A 17,835-nucleotide genomic window follows, 5' to 3' on the forward strand; every position below is an offset into this window, starting at 1 on the left:
AAGGAGTAAATTAGTAAGACTTTCAATTTATAATCTAATGTTTAAGCTCAGGACTTTTTAATTCTTCTCATAATCATTTCTTCTTCCTGCTCCATACTGATCCTCAGCCACCACTCCTTCCAAGCCTATCCCACTGATTCAGGACTCTATTAATCTGGTTATTAAGATTTGCTGTCCTTAACTTCAGTTTGCCAGACGATGGCAGCAGAGTACCATGGGAATGCTCACTGGTCTGGTGGTTAGAGCATGAATTTGAATCTGAAGAGTTAGTTTTAGCCCAAATGTGCCAAAAACATCAATATAGAAGCTGACTGCTTGTCCTTATAGACTTGAAAGTTATGATAATATCTGGAAATTCTCCCAGAGAATTAACTTTCATAAATTGATGCCAAAATAAATACTTTACTGACTTTGGATTAGTACAAATTCTAGGTTGAGTCACATTTCAGAGCCAGATAAAGGGTGTCTATCCCCAGTCTATTCCCTTCCATTAAGGGAATAGACACTTTATTGAGCTAATTAAGTTTTCTTGGTCCCACCAGTTTCTTCTCCCTACTATACCGAATGAGAAGCAGAAGACTTGAATTCTGGCCACTCCTTAGCTGTCGTTTAGGACAAACATGTTACCTTTTGGGGTCTTGATGTCATCATTTCCAAAATGGGAACTTCTCATCACGGCTACGGCCCTTTTCCATTTGGATATTCCAGCAATTTTCAACCTATGTGCTTCAAAGATTATAAAACGTGCAATACCCAACTATTTAGTCAGGGGCACTGACCTCTTTCCCCTTAGATTGTCAAATAAAAACGTGACAACAACCAACACAACAATAGCCTTCCAGTTTGAATGCTTCAAAATTGGACCTATTTTTTATTTCATCAGATGATGGAAAAATATATTTTTTGGTGTGTCACAGAATTTTGGTAATTAGTTTGTGGGTGCCATGAGATTTTTTTTAAAAAAGGTTGAAAATCACTGTGATTTCTATGATTCATAATTATCTTTGGTTACTTTCCTTTTTCTAAACTAGAGCCACACTAGAGGTTCTCACTTAAGTTCCCAATCTAAAGTTTTAGAGGCAACAGACTGCCATGGTTAGAAGATGAATTCAGCATTGGTCACTTACTTTTTAGCTGTATGACTTAGGGCAAATTATTTAAGGTCTCCCTAATGCTTGTTTATGTAAAATGTTGATAATAATATTACACATCTCAGAGGGTCAAATGAGCATATTAGTATATAAAGGTATACAAATTGAGTATATTAATATACAAAGCATTAAGACCAGTGTCTGGCAAATGGTAAATACTACACATAAGTTAATTATCATATTGTCTATGGGAACATAAAATGAATCATTATTTTTTTTCTAGTCAATGAAAAAACAGATGAAATAAAAATTGGCAGAAAAGTTCTAGTAGATTATACTTATTTTAATCCATTCCTTGATTTTTTTTTGGGGGGGGGGGATGGTGGTCGGGCAGAGCATGAAGACCAACAGAGCTAGGCTTTCGAGCAGAAGGAATAAATCTCTAAATGGCATTAGAGATTTCGGTGGTGAAATAGCAGGAAGTGAACTCTATAGTTGGCACTAGGAAAGTTCCTGCCCAATGACTTATCTAATTTACACAGAAAAGCAAAAAGACAGTTACTCCTTCTGCTCTACAGTAGAAAGTAAATAGATAATGCCCAAAATAGAAAAATTAATTAACAGGAATATAAACAAAAATAAAAATATAGAATTAAATACAAAGAGAAAAAGCTAAGTTGAAAATGGTTATGTCTGAGGTGATGAACTCAGGAGTTTCTAGGTGGGCATACTCTGTTTGTTGCTCTGATTTGTCCTCTTCGAATTTTATAATAGATTTATGTTATCAAAATAAGAAATAAAAAATAAATGGCAAAAAATAAAATAAAATAAAATAAAATCTCTAATGCCTATGGTTTTAGAGAAATGGTCCTCAACCAGGGCAAGGATGATCACATAAAAATCATCCTATGCGATGGAGTGGAGGGAGTGGTCAATGTGAAAATGGACCTCCGGAAAGTTGTGGCCAAATCCCCTGATCCCCACCTTCTGATAACTACTTTAGAGTTCTCATTAGAATGCTAATTTTTGTGATGGAGTCACAACAAAAAGAGAGGGGAATTATGAAAATTGAATTGAAAAGAGGGTATGAAAAGAGTTAGAAATGGTTTGAATAGGTGATCCAAACAGTATCCTTACATTTGCAAGACCAAAACATTAGCTTGATCTGTTGTCCTGCTGACTCTGCAGCCCTTAAGAGCAGTGGTTCTTATCCAGAATACATAATATAACTTTTTAGGTGTGTCACAATGATTGGTAAATATAAAATTTTGTAAATAATTGCAACAAATTATCTGTTTAGTAAATTGGAGAAGATTCAGAATTATCCAAATAATACAGTAATTATTTTCACTCATTTGAACACATGATGAGACTTTTTGAGGGAGATAGAAAGGAGTAGAATTATTGCTGTCTACATGGAAATCATGCATGAGGCATGTCTTAACATGTGGTCTTACCATGTATGCCAGGAAAGGAAAATGTTTGCTCATAGCTTTCAAGGAAATCGCTACTTGGGGAAGAGAGAGATAATAACACCATTGGCCACATATAGGACTTGCATTTTTTCCAGTCATTCACAGGTCTTAGCTGCCATGTCTTTTTTGATGTCTAATGGTCTATTCAGAAACATTTTTTAGAATATCCATAGGGAAGTCATAGTAAGCTGTGGCAAGACATTATTAGTCTAGGTAGGCAATGTCCATTCTATTTTTTTTCTTGTCGCATGAATAAAGAATTATTTGCATACTGTAAGCTATAGATAGATTTAAAAAAATAAATAAAGAAGCCTAGCTGGTATGGCTCAGTGGTTGACTATTGACCTATGAACCAGGAGGTCACAGTTCAGTTCCTGGTCAGGGCACATGCTTGGGTTGCAGACTTAATCGCCAGTGTGGGGTGTGCAGGAGGTAGCCTCCTTGATGACTACCTCTTATCTTTGATGACTTTCTCTTATCTTTGATGTTTCCATCTCTCCCTCTCCCTTCCTCTCTGAAATCAATAAAAATATATATTTTTAAAATATATATATATATAAATAAATAAAATGATTAAGCTGTTTTAGAATGACTTGAGAGAGGTGACTTTGTCTTCCTATTTTTATTTTATTCTTTGCTTTTTTTCTAAGCATTTGAAGCAGCATAGAAGCTGGGGCAAGGGCAACAGTAGAGTGTTGCTTATCTGCACCCTGGTGGAGAGAACACTTTTAGACTTTTTTGAAGGTCATTTGTATCATAGAATTCAGAGTTGGAAGGAAGCATTTCACCTTTTACCTCCAGTCCGCCTACACACAGCCAGAGACTTCTCCAGTCCTCATTCAGGCTGTTCTTTCCGATCCCCACATACATGCACGTGCTTCGATAATTATGAAAGCTTCCAACATTATATGATCATAATGTGTTTTCAGAAGATATTTTATTAAGCATGGCACCGGGAAAGATTCAAAGCTTTAGCAAAAATTTCACACTCTTTTTTTTTTAGGACCTGGCAAATGTTGTTGGCTGGAGAGTTAGGCTTTGAGAAGGCAGAGACTTCCCGAAAGTCCCATTGTTCCTAAGCCAGTTTGAGCATGTTGCTTTTTACATTCCACAGCTCAGCTTCTATCCCGAATACTAAGCCTCTAGCCTTTAAAGACTGACAGTTGGTAGCACACTAGTTCTCACTCAGACTTTTCTTCAGATGTTCCCTCCCCGGGCCGTTCCCCCAGGGCAAAAGGTAACCAGGAAATAAGGAAACATCAGTCAACCTGAAAGCCCCCATCAAGCCTCCATATGTAAGTGGAGGCTTCTGAGGATTACAGGTAGGGAGCAATCTTATGCCAAGCCTGTCTCCTAGCACACCTGTGTGATGCAATTACTGATTATTTAAGCTGACAAATCACCTAAACAAAGGATGTCTCTCTTCTTCCAGAAGTGTGTTTTTGACTCGATTGATATTTTCCATAGATTACAATAGTTCAGAAAGCATCACCACAAAAGAAGAGGGATACCAAGATTTTCTTGTGGCTTTTTCTGTCTGCAATTATCCAAAACCTGGTGCTATGTGGGTTTAAAGCCTTGTTCCACATGAACTCCCCATTCCAAGTAGTAATGGTACCAAGATGATTCTTAAATTGACACAAGAAGAAAGGCCAGCTCTTTCTTCTCTACTTGTGTGGGTGAGGGAAGAGGAGGAGTAGCAATGCTGACTGCTCTTTGACTTTGTCCTCACTCAGATAACTTCTTCTCAGATGATCTTCACATCTCTGACAAGTTCAGGGAAGCAGATAATGCAGGGTCCTTAAGAGTGAAAGAGAAGCATTTAACTCCCAAAGCACTCCTTAGAATGTTATTTTTTATCATAATACCGAGTGCCAAGTGACCAATAAAGGTTTCCTATCCTAGTGTGTTGAAAGGATTCTGAAATAAGAATGGCATGATTGGGTATCAACATGTGCATGCAGGATGAAGTAATGGCTCATGTGTCAGCTTTTTCCACTTCAGTGCAGCTTCATGTTGCTCATTTTATTATTAAATTGCAAACATTCTTGCATGTAGCCTCATGATCACCCTCTGAAACCCCAGGATTATTCCCATTTGCAGATAAAGTACTTACTTTTGTATTATTTTCAGATTTTGAACTTTACAAATTTTCTAGGAATTAATAATAAAGAAGCCATGAAGGAAAATAAAGTAAAAGGAGGCAATGTCCTAGTACAGTGGTCGGCAAACTGCAGCTGGCAAGCCACATGCGGCTCTGTGGCCCCTTGAGTGTAGCTCTTCCACAAAATACCACGTGCGGGCGCGCATGTACAGTGCAATTGAAACTTCGTGACCCATGAGCAGAAGTCGGTATTTTATGGAAGAGCCACACTCAAGGGGCCACAGAGCCGCATGTGACTCGCGAGCCGCAGTTTGCCGACCACTGTCCTAGTAGAATGAATTGCAATCTGAGCACCATCTGCAGAAGGGAGAAGGGGATTGTATCGTGCGTTGTTGTTTTTCTTAGAGTCCTATAGTGGCTCTGCACCTCGTCTGTAGTAAGAAGGCTCCTTGGATGCAATGTTTTTGGGTGAGATGTGAGGAGTGATGGATTAGAAAAATACAGCAGCAACTCAATAGGCACTTATTTTAAACATACTATATGGTATTGAATCCTCAAAATCATTTTCCACCTACTCTTAATTCTACAGAAGGAAATTTACAGAGCCTTCTATAATTGACCCTCTTAGAACTAGTGTGTAGCTAAGGATCCCCAGCTACTCCCTAGTTAGGGGCTTAGAAATATCTCAGCCATTAGTAAGTTTCAAAATCTCTAATGAACAGATATTATGCCAACTCACTAAGATTGCAATGCTATTGCAGGGGCAAAAATAATGCCAACGTCGACCCCCAGCATGAAGAAACCCTCTGGGACAGCAATTCACGGTTTTATTTCAAGGGAAGAATCAAGTACGACTAGCTACTTTAGCTTTGCCAACGGGTAAGAGCCTCAGAGAACTCTGGTCCCCTATGGCTTTCTGAGAATCCCAGGGCAATAAAAATTTGACTGAAACCAGAATATTTGCTTTATCAGCTTCTATACTGACCAATGGAATTGTTTCTCACCAACATGAATTCATCCCTTCTTCTCCCAATATCATTAAACTAAGTAAATATACCTCCCCCAATAGTCCTGAGATAACTTATATGATAACCAAAGGTTATGTATGCAGTTTCTTTCAGATTACCTTTTTTAAAAAATATATTTTATTGATTTTTTACAGAGAGGAAGGGAGAGAGATAGAGAGTCAGAAACATCGATCAGCTGCCTCCTGCACATCTCCCACTGGGGATGTGCCCGCAACCAAGGTACATGCCCTTGACCGGAATCAAACCTGGGACCCTTCAGTCCGCAGGCCGACGCTCTGTCCACTGAGCCAAACCGGTTTTAGCTTCAGATTACCTTTCAAGCACTCTAGAAGTGTGGGTTGGATGGAATTTCAACTATTTCCAAATGGCTTTTTTTAGTATTAATATATCCCCCCTTTCCAACAAATTGATGATAAAATTGTCTTTGTTTCAGAATCTGCAAAATAGGGTCAGTAAATTCTGCCCCCCCTTTTTCCTACAGCTCTTTAATACATTAAAACCTTGATTAATTAGAATGCAGAGTTGGAGGGGGAGGGTGATATGTCTAGAGATTTTAAATAGAGAGTTGATCTAAAAATTCCATTACTATAAACTTTATTATGAATAACTCTGTAATATGTTGGCAACATTGTAATTTAGTAGCTATCTGATACCAAGAAAATATTTAATGCTTGAGAAATGTGATTGTGTACCATTAAATACTGTATTATAAGCAGAGCATAGTCATTATGCTCTGGAATTATATAAGGTAAGTTCAAATGCTGGCTCTAAGCTATATGATCTTGGACAAGTTGCTTAACATCTAGGTGCTTCAGTTTTGATATCTTAAATTAGTATAATAGTAATTAATTCTCTATAGGATTTTTTGTAATGAGATTAGGTATTTAAAGCACTTTTCTTGACTCCTGGTTGAGGTAAGTGCTCAGTTAATATTACTTATTATTGCAGTTATCAATTATTGTATCTAAGAAGGTGTATAAAATTGGATTGAATATATAATAAGTGCAGAACTTTTCAAATATGTGGATTTTGAGATAAATCCTTAAACTTGTTTTTGCTATAATTCACCTCTTTCTTAGAATACAAGAAAACTCATGCTTTTGCTTAACTAAGGATCCCGGATTGATGGGTCGATTTAACGGAGGTTTTACTGTGCCTCTTCTACAGGGGAAGCAGGTGTTAAATGTCTGAGCCATCAAATGTGCCACTACTTCATGTCTGCACTAGGCGGAATATCAAAGTCCTAGGAATTTTAGTTTCTACCTTTCTTTGCCTTTTATTCTAGGATTTTATGACTGAGATAATCTGTGAGAAAGGATTAAGCACTGTTTAGAGGAAAGGTACTGAGGAATTTTGTGAATTTATACTTTGCCCCACTCTTAATGACAGCTACAGACTAACAAGGGGACTTATAGATCTTTCTATTTTCTTTTAAAATGGTTGGTAAATAGAAATTTATTGAATGTCTCTATGTGCTAAGTAGGCTCTCTGCTTGATGTGTTTGTAGATATAGAAATCACGTTTAATCTCCTAGGCCAGTGGTCGGCAAACTCATTAGTCAACAGAGACAAATATCAACAGTACTTTTTCAAAATAGACTCGCCCAGGCCGAAAACCGACTTCTGCGCATGGGCCACAAAGTTTCAATCGCACTGTACGTGCGCGCCCGCACGTGGTATTTTGTGGAAGAGCCACACTCAAGGGGCCAAAGAGCCGCATGTGGCTCATGAGCCGCAGTATGCTGGCCACTGTCCTAGGCATTCTAGTGGGTAAACAAGACAAATTCATATAAAATCAACCAGAGGCCAGATAAGGCAGCATTTCAAGTGCTGTATTGATGATTCTAGCAGAAGGTCAAAGAGGAAGAGGTTAGGAGGGCTGCATGGATTGTTCTAGAAAATTTCCTGTGGGAGATGGGGTTTGGGAAGGTAGATGAGAGTGGGAATCTCAACTCCTGGAAAGATATGACATGGGGGATGGAACGGGGCAAACATGGAACCCTCCATGTACCAGCTGACCTGATGAGAAGTAATAAGTAGAGTGCTGTGAGAAATAATATTTAAAATTTCTTAAGAATACATTCTTTACTATTGATATTGTGTGTGCGCATGTGTGTGTGTATGTGTGTGTGTGTGTGTGTGTGTTATGTCTACGCTAATGCAAAGTTGTTACAAAGTTCAATTGGAAAATTGTTTGGATAATGTAAAGACAATCTATGCTCCAACCATGTTTATACTTTTATTTATTCTTTGCTATATCTTTTGTGATGATAGAGGATTGGCAATTCATGGATAATAAAAGCCACAGAAAATCCTTAAATGTAATTTTAGCCATTCAGTTTCACCGACTTTTCCCACTATCCTTTAAGACAGCTATAAAAACAAAATATTTTAACTTACTGTTATTTTTCCCATTGTCTTTAATTCCCCCATTGTCTGTGACAAATAAGAAAATAGTCTAAAGCAGGTATCTACAAGGAGAATTGATCCACACGGCCTAGTCTATCCACAGACTGGGCCTATCAGCCTTCTATCTGGCTGGATGATCCTTGAATATGCTTTAAAAACCCATAAATAAGGTAAGAGATAGTGAAAGTAACCCATCCAGAGAATCTTTATGATGATGCTTAATTCACTTATACCTCTTAATTTAAAAGCAAGATAGGTTCACATTTACTAGAGGCTTAAGAAAAAACTCTAATCACCCTGGCTGGTGTGGCTCAGTTGGTTGAGTGTCCTCCCATGTACGGTTCAATTACTGGTTAGATTAGGACACATGCCTGGGATGTGGGCTTGATCTCCAGTAAGGGGCATACAGGAGGCAGCCAATTGATGTTTCTCTCTCTCCCTATCCCTTCCTCTCTCTAAAATAAAACAACAACAACAACAACAACAAAACCCACACAGACAAACAAAAACACTAATCAGGGCCATACTGCTGGTTATACAGTGGTATACCCTTAGATAAGTACCATTTGTGGGTGAATTTCTGTGATACTTCAACAATGGAGTTGGTTAGCTTAGCTGATTTAAATACATTGTTAATGAGATCAATGGCAGGTTCTGCCCCCACTTTGTACTATAGCAGTGGTCGGCAAACTGCGGCTCGCGAGCCATATGTGGCTCTTTGGCCCCTTGAGTGTGGCCACGAAGTTTCAATCGCACAGTGTGTGCGCACCCACACGTGGTATTTTGTGGAAAAGCCACACTCAAGGGGCTGCAGTTTGCTGACCACTGTAGAATAGAATGGCTTTTTAAATATATGTATAATTTTTTATTGATTTCAGAGAGGAAAGAGAATCATCCATTGGCTGCCTCCTGCATGCCCTACTGGGGATCTAGCTTGCAACCTAGGCATGTGCCCTGATAAGGAATCAAACTTTGACCTCCTGGTTCATAGGTCTATACTCAACCATTGAGCAACACCAGCTAGGCAAATAGGGTGGCTTTTTCTTTTGTTGTTCATTTTTATTTTTTAAAGGGTAAAGGTAACTCTAGCCAGCAAATTGGCAAACATAAGTAATGGGTAACAACAGTGAGTAATAAAAGGGCCTTGATAGCTTCATAGAGACAAATAGGCATTATTAGGGGGGAAATGTCAAATACATGATCTGTGCTATTTGTGATCTATTTTTGGATGTCTTAATAGTATTACATTCACATACCAAAATCAACATAATATTATTTATAGTTTTGCTGACAATGGGCCTAATGCTTTTAGAGTTGTTATCTTCAGGCCAGCAGTGGGTTTTCTGGTCAGTTCAGAAACTGCAATTTTCTATTCTTAGTACTTGAAGCCATATAGACAGCTCTAACTTCTACAACAGTTATAGTCCAACATTTCATTATATGCCTGGTGTCTCTACTTTCCCACAGAATAAGCAATGTTATAAATAGCAATTAGGTTCTTAGACTAGCACACACAATTCTATTTAATAGATGGTAGTTGAATATGTATTTGTTGAATAAATAAACACTAGGTCTATTCACCTGAGTTCTGTGTCCTTAAATCAATGGGTTATGTAATGAGAGAAGATGAATATTTCCTCTTCCTTTTCAGGGTGATAAAATTAGACCTATGAAAAAAAATTTATGTTTTTATTGAGTTTAGAGAGGGAGAAGGAGGGAGGGAGAGAGGGAGGGAGGGAGGGAGGGAGGGAGAGAGAGAGAGAGGGAGAGAGAGAGAGAAACATCCATGTGAGAAAGAAACGTTGATCGATTGCTTCCCCTTTGCTCCCTGACCGGGGGTAGACCTACAACCTGAGTATGTGCCCTGACCAGGAATAGAACCCGTGACCCTTCAGTGTACAGGACGATGCTCAAAGCAACTAAGTCACACTGGCCAGGGCAGACCTTGAAACATTTTATGATAAACAAAAATGCACCTCAACCATTCCTAGAGCCCCTTTGTTTGCTTCCAATTTCTTTATTCTGGTCACCCCACTTTGGGTGAGCTGAGGGGGTTCTGTCTATTTTGTCTTTTCACAAGTATTTATTATTATCTTTCTCTTCTTTATCAAAATTCACTTCTTTAGTAAAATTGATTTTAACTAGATATTAAAAAGAAAAGAATTAGATACAACTAATTTAAGTCATGGTATGACTGACCAATAACACTATATCCACATCAAGTCATTCAGTATTTTTAATAGTGGGTGTTTATAAACCCAAGTAGGTATTGACAGATATTTAACCAGTGAGACAAGGAGAGGCAGACATTTCCAAGCAGGATATGTTAGAACGGAGCCAGGAGAGGAAACCACTTTTAAGAGAAAGGTTTGTCTTCTTCGAGCTTATCAGCCCTTCCCTCACAGTTCTCCCGTGGGTCTGCTTAATTCAACTCCAATAGACTATTTTGAAATCTGAACGTATCTTCCCACATAACTTCCCTTCCCACTGTGTCTTTGTGAAACTTATAGCCAAGGTCATATTTACAATATCAGCTTCTCTATGCTCTTCCTATTCATTCAGAAATACCAGAGACCATGGATGTTATTTTTCTCTCTTTTCTAATGTTCAAGCCAGTCAGTGCTCTTTAAAGGTCAAACGCCCATAAACATCAGCCATGAGGATTGTCACGATAGCATGCATAAGCCCTAGATGACCATTCTCTTTAGGGTTCTTTTTTTTTTGCCTTTTTATAAAATTATATTTTTATTGATTCCAGAGAGGAAGGGAGAAGGAGAGATATAAACATTAATGATGAGAAAGACTCATTGATTGGCTGCCTCCTGCACACCCACTACCAGGGATCAAGCCTGCAACCCAAACATGTGCCATGATGGAGAATCAAACTGTGACTTCCTGGTTCATAAGTCGACACTCAACCACTGAGCCACACCAGTTGGGCAATTCTCTTTAGCTCTTAAGCTTCAGTTTCCTCATCTGCAAAATAGAAATAATATTAGAATCTAAGCCATTGAAATGTTGTGAGAGTTTAATGAAATAAAACTTTGAGTCTGCAGGCTGACGCTCTATCCCCTGAGCCAAACCATCAGGGCTTGAAATAAAACTTACAAAGTTTTTATGTAGCGCCTAACACAATACAAATTGAGGAAGTAGAAAATAGTTCATATTGATGTCATTCTGTTCCCTCATTCCCCTCTGCCAACATTTCATCGGCTCCTATATTTCCATGCTTTGCAACCAATATTTTTTTCACATTCAGAGGGAGAGGATTTGAAATCTAAGTTCTTCCAAAATTTCAATCTCTACCACTCACCACTCATAGGCCATCAGCTACATGGAGCATATCAACAGGTTTTTTGTGAAGATCTATAATGCAGTGCCTCATGCTGGTTCATTCACTTTGCCGCCTCCAAGGCTGCCTAGAGCTTGCCATTTTCCCTCCAGAACATTCCTTTTCTATGGCAATTCCAGCTTCTTCCTTGGCTGTTTCCCAGTGCCTTCCAGCCCAACTGATCCCATGGAAGACTTCAGTTTCTGGGAAAATTACAGTCCACTCAGAAGGACTTCCAGGATATCCTCTCTCAGGCCAGAAGCATGTTAGTACAAGATGTGTACTGACACTAAGGGCCTGGAGAAATCCATCCAACTGGGAGAAGTGGTTTCTCTTCTGGGACACCCACGTCCAGCCCTCCTATGTTATTTATACCCAGTCATGACTCCATGACTCCTGAGACATCTATCCTTGTGACCTCTCACTTTTAGGTACTATGCCCCCCTCCAGCGCACGTGCAATACACACACACAAACACACACACACACACACACACACACACACACACACACACACTTCTCTTAGGAAATGAAACAGGACCCTTCTTCCATTTTTGCTCCCACACTTTATTGATCGCCGTGCCCTGGCTGATCCCAGCAAGAGAAACCCCATCTTTTAGCTTCTGTGATGTCTGAACTCTTACTGAGGACTAGTTTCCAGGGTCTTTCCAAAGGCAGAATATTTGCAAAGAAATTACTGCACATGGTCCTTCCCTATTCACGATCATCTGCCTGAGCTTTCTACAGAAATTGATATTATGAAATCTGAGCAGGCACCTTTTCCCCGTTCTTTTATATCAAGCTTTTAAAATGACTTTCCCTCTCAACAAGCATACACTTTTCTATTTGAGTAAAATATAGTCCATAACTGGGAAACCAAAAGCATGCCATTGGTATGAAGTTTAATAAGCATTTTTTTCAAGTTTCATTACAAAGTTCAAAGAAAACAATTATACAATATGTATCCATAAACAGTTACAGGTATAGATATGAGGGTAGGGATAGAGATAGACTGACACATACAAAAATGATATTTTTGAGCACAACCAGCCTGAGTTCCAAAGATAGGTTAGGGTGACAGGGGTTGTAGAAGAATAAGAATTTCAAAATAATGAGTAGGTATTTCCTTTAGACCAGTGGTTCCAAGTGTGGGGCACATGCCCCACAGGGGGGCAATTTGATATTTAAGAGGGGTTATTTTGAAATTTAAAAATGAGTTATTAACTGAATTTTTTGCATTTCTTATGGTTCTAGAGGCCTCAGATACAGTATATAAATGTATATTGTGACATATTTATGCATTTCAGTACTTTGTATGTGTTTTGAAACTTCATTTGCTATTTTTTCATATCACTTCATATTATTATTATTTTTTTAACAATTTCTTAGTGATTTCTACCTCAGTATTTCAACTGTCCTTTTGCTCTTTTATTTTTCTCTTTCATGGATGCCATGTTCTTTGGAAGCTTGTTTAGAAGAAGTTTATGGCCCTTTAGGCTTCCTCTACATGAATAGTTCACTTTTTGAATAATAAGAATTATAGGTCACAGGTGGGCATCAGGATTTTAGCCGCTTAGGTGGGGCATGGCCAAAAACAGGTTGGAAACTACAGTTTTAGGCTCTCCAAATACCTCTTTTCTAGTTCCTGTCTTGTTCCCATCTAGGCAAACACTGGGTTTCTGAGAAGCAATGTGCCACAACTCTAGCAAAATACCATGAATGTGGGAATAATTTATCAAATATGTATTGAATTAGTTATATTTTAGATTTAAAAACAATATCTTATTACTATTACTTGAAAATAGAAGACAAAGAGAGCTTCAGGCTTCATAAAAGTGTCTGAAGAATACCATAGAAAATTCAACATATCCCTCCATTACTCTCCTCACCCTCACCCTGTCTGACTAGCTTCGGAGGTTGCAATAAAGGAGAGACAAAGGCCTTTTCAAAACCTCTCTGTGATTGTGTGGACAGGTCTGAAGAAAAATGAAGTCAAATTCTCCTAGGACTTGTGGTTATGGAAATTTCCATTGATTTAGCTGGATAGTCAGATGAGGAAGCAGTCTTCATAACATGGGCATAAAAATCAGAGTGTGACAACCGATCATTTACTGAGTGTGTATATTAATTTGCATTAAATACTACATTTTTACATGTTATCCTTCTTATGTGTAATCTCCTAAAAGACAGGGGTGCGACCTTGTTGGTTTGGGGTTATATATAAAAGACCAACTCGACAAGACAAGGTGAAAATCATGTGAAGCTTAGTCACTGCTTTTTAAGTAAAACTCTGTTCAAGGAATAAGGACATGACTTACATAGTTTCTAATCTAGGGAAAAAATGTGAATTATGCAATTGCCACAGATTTTTTATTCTCATTTTTTTGCCCTCTGTTTGACACCCCATCATCACCCTTCTTAGGGACTCACAATTCCTAGCTACTTACTGCCCCTGTCAACATCTATTTGAATGGTCATTGGCAAAAACAGAAGTTTACAATATTAACCCTTCCCAGGGTAGCTTTTCTTTTTATCAGGGAACCAGAACTGCAGCTGAGAATAGAGCCCTAACTGGGAGATTTCAGGCATCAACCAGAAGGGGAGGTATGATTTTAGGTGACATCCAGTCAAGGCCTCCTGGGTACATCCAGTACCACATCCCAAATCCTAGTGCATGTTATGGCATGTTTATTTTTAAGTTACACAAGAGTGGTCAAGGAGGAGGCCCCCCAGTCCTATGACTATAGTGGGGGCTCCGGAAGTGGGCTGTCAAGGTCAGATCTCAGCTCTTTGACATCCACACTATGTGATCATGAGCAATTCCCTTATTGTTCTGTGGCTCAGGTTTCTCATCTATTAAAAAACAGAGGTACCAATCTCATAGGGCCAGCGAGAAGATTAAGTGTGAAACTCTTGGCTAAGTTCCCAGCAGAGAGTAAGCTCTCAATAAATGCCAGCTATTACCATGACACAGAAGACAGCATTGTCTACAAAGCAATCAAACCCTTGATCTGGAGACTCACCTCAAAGTAGCTTTCTGCTAATATTTTATGAGCATTCTACACTTGTGCTGTTAAACCAACAGTGTGGGTAGGAGAGAGAGAGGACTTAGAGATACATGTAATTTTAGTTTAAATATGAGAGGTGGCAAGGCTGCAGCAGAACTCATCTGTAGTAATGTTAGAGGTAGATCCAGCTCCTGTCCCCTATGACGCAGTATGGTCTTCTCCTGGTAGAAATGATTTCTTTTTATTAACCCCTGAGATTATAAGAATTTCTAGCCTATGTGAGACCCATGCTTGGCTCCTAAAGACCACTCTGGCTTTGATAGTGAAAGTCAAGAACAGGATCACAATTGTCCTGAACTCAGTATCAAATATCAGGGATATTTACTCAGAGTATTATTGGCTTCCATGCAATCATCTATAACTTTTCTTTCAAACTTGCCAAGAACAAGTTAGCTTTTGAGTCTGTAGCAGCCCCCACATAATTGGGAAAATCTTTTTTGCAAAGATAGAAGTAGGAAAAGGCATCTCTAACAAACTCCTCTCCTCTTTACTGCAGAACTCCTTTCCTTTTCCCTCCCTCCGTCCTATCCTGTTCTACAACTGGCTGAAGAAGGCAAACATGAGGCAGGCAAGCTTCAGGGGCGCTGGGTAGCTTTACACCTTAGCAGCTGTCTTCAGCACATACGCAGCTATCAGGACAATAAAACATTGCTCAGTGCCTCTACCCCACAACCAATTAGGTCAGCTGTAAATATTGGAATTGCTTGGTAAACATGCTGGGAGATGGTGCTGACTTGTTAATATAAGTGAAAATGCAATTAGATTTATAACACTTTTTTTCCAAACCATAATTTACATCAACAACAACAACAGAAGAAAAAAATTCTCTTGCAACCTGCTGAAATATCATTATTAAAATGCACATGAAAAGTCAATTATGCCACAGGGAGGCATTTAAGAGAAGTGCGTTTCCCTACCCTGGGATTATACCGTGGGGATTCCATATTTCTTATGTATTTATTTTTCCCTGAGATCTTTGCTGCTGCCAAATAAAAAGGAACAGATATTTTACTTATTTTACTCTGAAATATTGCTGCAGATAGTGCTAAAAGTAACCTAAATAACCTGGCTCAATGGAGACCAGCTTTGCTCTCCTCCAAGCCCAGGGAAAAGCCGAGACCTCACCGTTCTTCTTTATTTACAAGCCTGTCTCCCCTTAAGCAATGGTCATATTCCTTAAAACACATGGATATTAAATATTTTAACATTATTCTATTTTACACTCTAAACAAGTAGGTTATTCTATGGAATTCTATGGAGAACCTTTATATAAAGGTGAGAAATAACCCATTGTCATTGTTTTAAACACGGAGTTTCCTCTACTCCCAGGGTCAGACTGGGAGCACAGCTCTGTCCTCAGACAAGATGTCATAGGTGCCACCACTTGCCCTGCCCTGGCCAGGGGACACAGGCATCTGTGTGCTGGGCTGGGCTTTCTCTGCTGCAGGGCCTGTGTGGCAGATGAGGCTCCACCCCTCTTCCACAGGCTGGGACTCTAATACTAGTTCCAACTGTAACTCAGTTTGCTGCCCCTCTGCTTTCTGGTTTCCTCATAACAAAATGGAGGGATTATTATATATCATCTGTATTTAAGGAACCAATGGGGAAAAGCTAGTTCAAAAAAACCATAAAGCAATTTATAAGAGAAGCTATCATTTTCAGTCTCAAACTTCTCCTGAAATATTCAGTTTAGATAATGGAAGAAATTTTCAATACATATTTTTTAGAATTGCTAGTACATATATTGTGGATAAATTACTCTTTGGAGGAAAATTCTGGTGTTTCTATGTAAGGATTAATAAAGTAAATCACATACACCTGTGCATATCCTATATAATAAAAGCCTAATATGCTAAGTGTCTGACCATTGGTTCGACCGTTCAACCAGTCGTTATGATGTGCACTGACCACCAGGGAGCAGACGTTCCAACTGGTTGGTTAGCTTGCTGCTGGGGTCTGGCAGATTGGGATGGGGCGGCACAAGCTGGACATGCCCTGGAGCCAACTTCCCTTGGTCCCTCCTTGGCCTCTAAAATATTTCTTCTAATTAATTTCCTTTCAATGTGCACGAATCTGTGCCCCAGGCCTCTGGTATGTATGCATATATATGTATGTATATAATTCATTTTATACATTTACTAGAGGCCCGGTGCACAAAAATTTGTGCACTCAGGGGGGAGAGGGGGTCCCTCAGCCCGTCCTGTGCCCTCTCGCAGTCTGGGACCCCTTGGGAGATAATGACCTGCTGGCTTAGGCCTGCTCCCGGGTGGCAGAGGGCAGGCCCAATCCCTAGGTGCAGCCCCTGGTCGGGCTCAGAGCAGGGCCGATTGGGGAGTTGGGGCGCCACCCCCTGTCATGCACAGAGCAGGGCGGATCGGGAGGTTGCAATGCCACCCCTAGTCACGCTCAGGGTAGGGCCGATTGGGGGGTTGGGGCACCGCCCCCGTCACACTCAAGGCAGGGTTGATGGGGAGGTTGCGGCGCCACCCCCTGTCACTCACAGAGCAGGGCCCATCTGGGGGGTTGGGGCTCCGTACCCTGTGACACACAGGGCAGGGCCCATCAGGGGGGTTGGGCTCTGTACCCTGTCACGCACAGAGGAGGGCCAATCAGGGGGTTGAGGAGCTCCCCCCTGTCATGCACAGAGTAGGGCCGATAGGGGAGTTGGGGCACCGCCCCCTGTCACACACAGAGCAGGGCAAATCATGGGGTTTGGGCACTGCACCCTGTCACGCTGATCCCGGTGCCGGGAGGCCTCGCGGCTCCACTGATCCCGGTGCTGGGAGGCATATTACCCTTTTACTATATAGGATAGAGGCCTGGTGCATGGGTGGGGCCGGCTGGTTTTCCCTGAAGGGTGTCCTGGATCAGGGTGGGGGTCTCCACTGGGGTCCTGGCCAGCCTGGATGAGAGGATGATGGCTGTTTACAGCTGGTCACACCCCCTTCAGGGTGGAGGTCCCCACTGGGGTGCCTGGCCAGCCTGGATGAGGGGATGATGGCTGTTTGCAGCTGGTCACACCCTCTTTAGGGTGGGAGTCCCCCTGGGGTGCCTGGCCAGTGTGGGTGAGGGGCTGAGGGCCGTTTCAGGCTGGTGGGTGACTGAAGCTCCCAAACTTTCCTTTTTTTCTTTTTTTTTAATTCTGGGCCAGCTTTAGCTCTGAGGCTTGGCTCCAGCTCTGAGGCCTTGGCTGCTGAAAGCAGGTATCTGGTTTGTTTGGGTTCTATAGTTGTAACACTGTTGTGGTCCTGCTCACTCCAGCTTTGAGATCCAGGATGGCTGAAAGCAGGGATCTGTGTTTGTTCTATAATTGAAACAATGTTGCGGTCCT

The 17,835-nt window shown here is 40.4% G+C and overlaps 1 protein-coding gene across 1 annotated transcript in view; it reads left to right on the forward strand.

Moving 5' to 3' along the window:
• KCNU1 (potassium calcium-activated channel subfamily U member 1) overlaps nucleotides 1–17,835 on the forward strand; it is a 128,874-nt gene that overhangs the window by 50,803 nt on the left and 60,236 nt on the right. The window contains 1 exon segment of the mRNA XM_070408066.1: nucleotides 5,432–5,549. Coding sequence (XP_070264167.1) covers nucleotides 5,432–5,549 — 118 coding nt within the window.

The sequence above is a fragment of the Myotis yumanensis genome, unplaced genomic scaffold, assembly GCF_028538775.1.
Source record: "Myotis yumanensis isolate MYYU_CA2020_CCGP unplaced genomic scaffold, mMyoYum1.0.hap1 SCAF_3, whole genome shotgun sequence".
In the NCBI taxonomy this organism is placed as follows: domain Eukaryota; kingdom Metazoa; phylum Chordata; class Mammalia; order Chiroptera; family Vespertilionidae; genus Myotis; species Myotis yumanensis.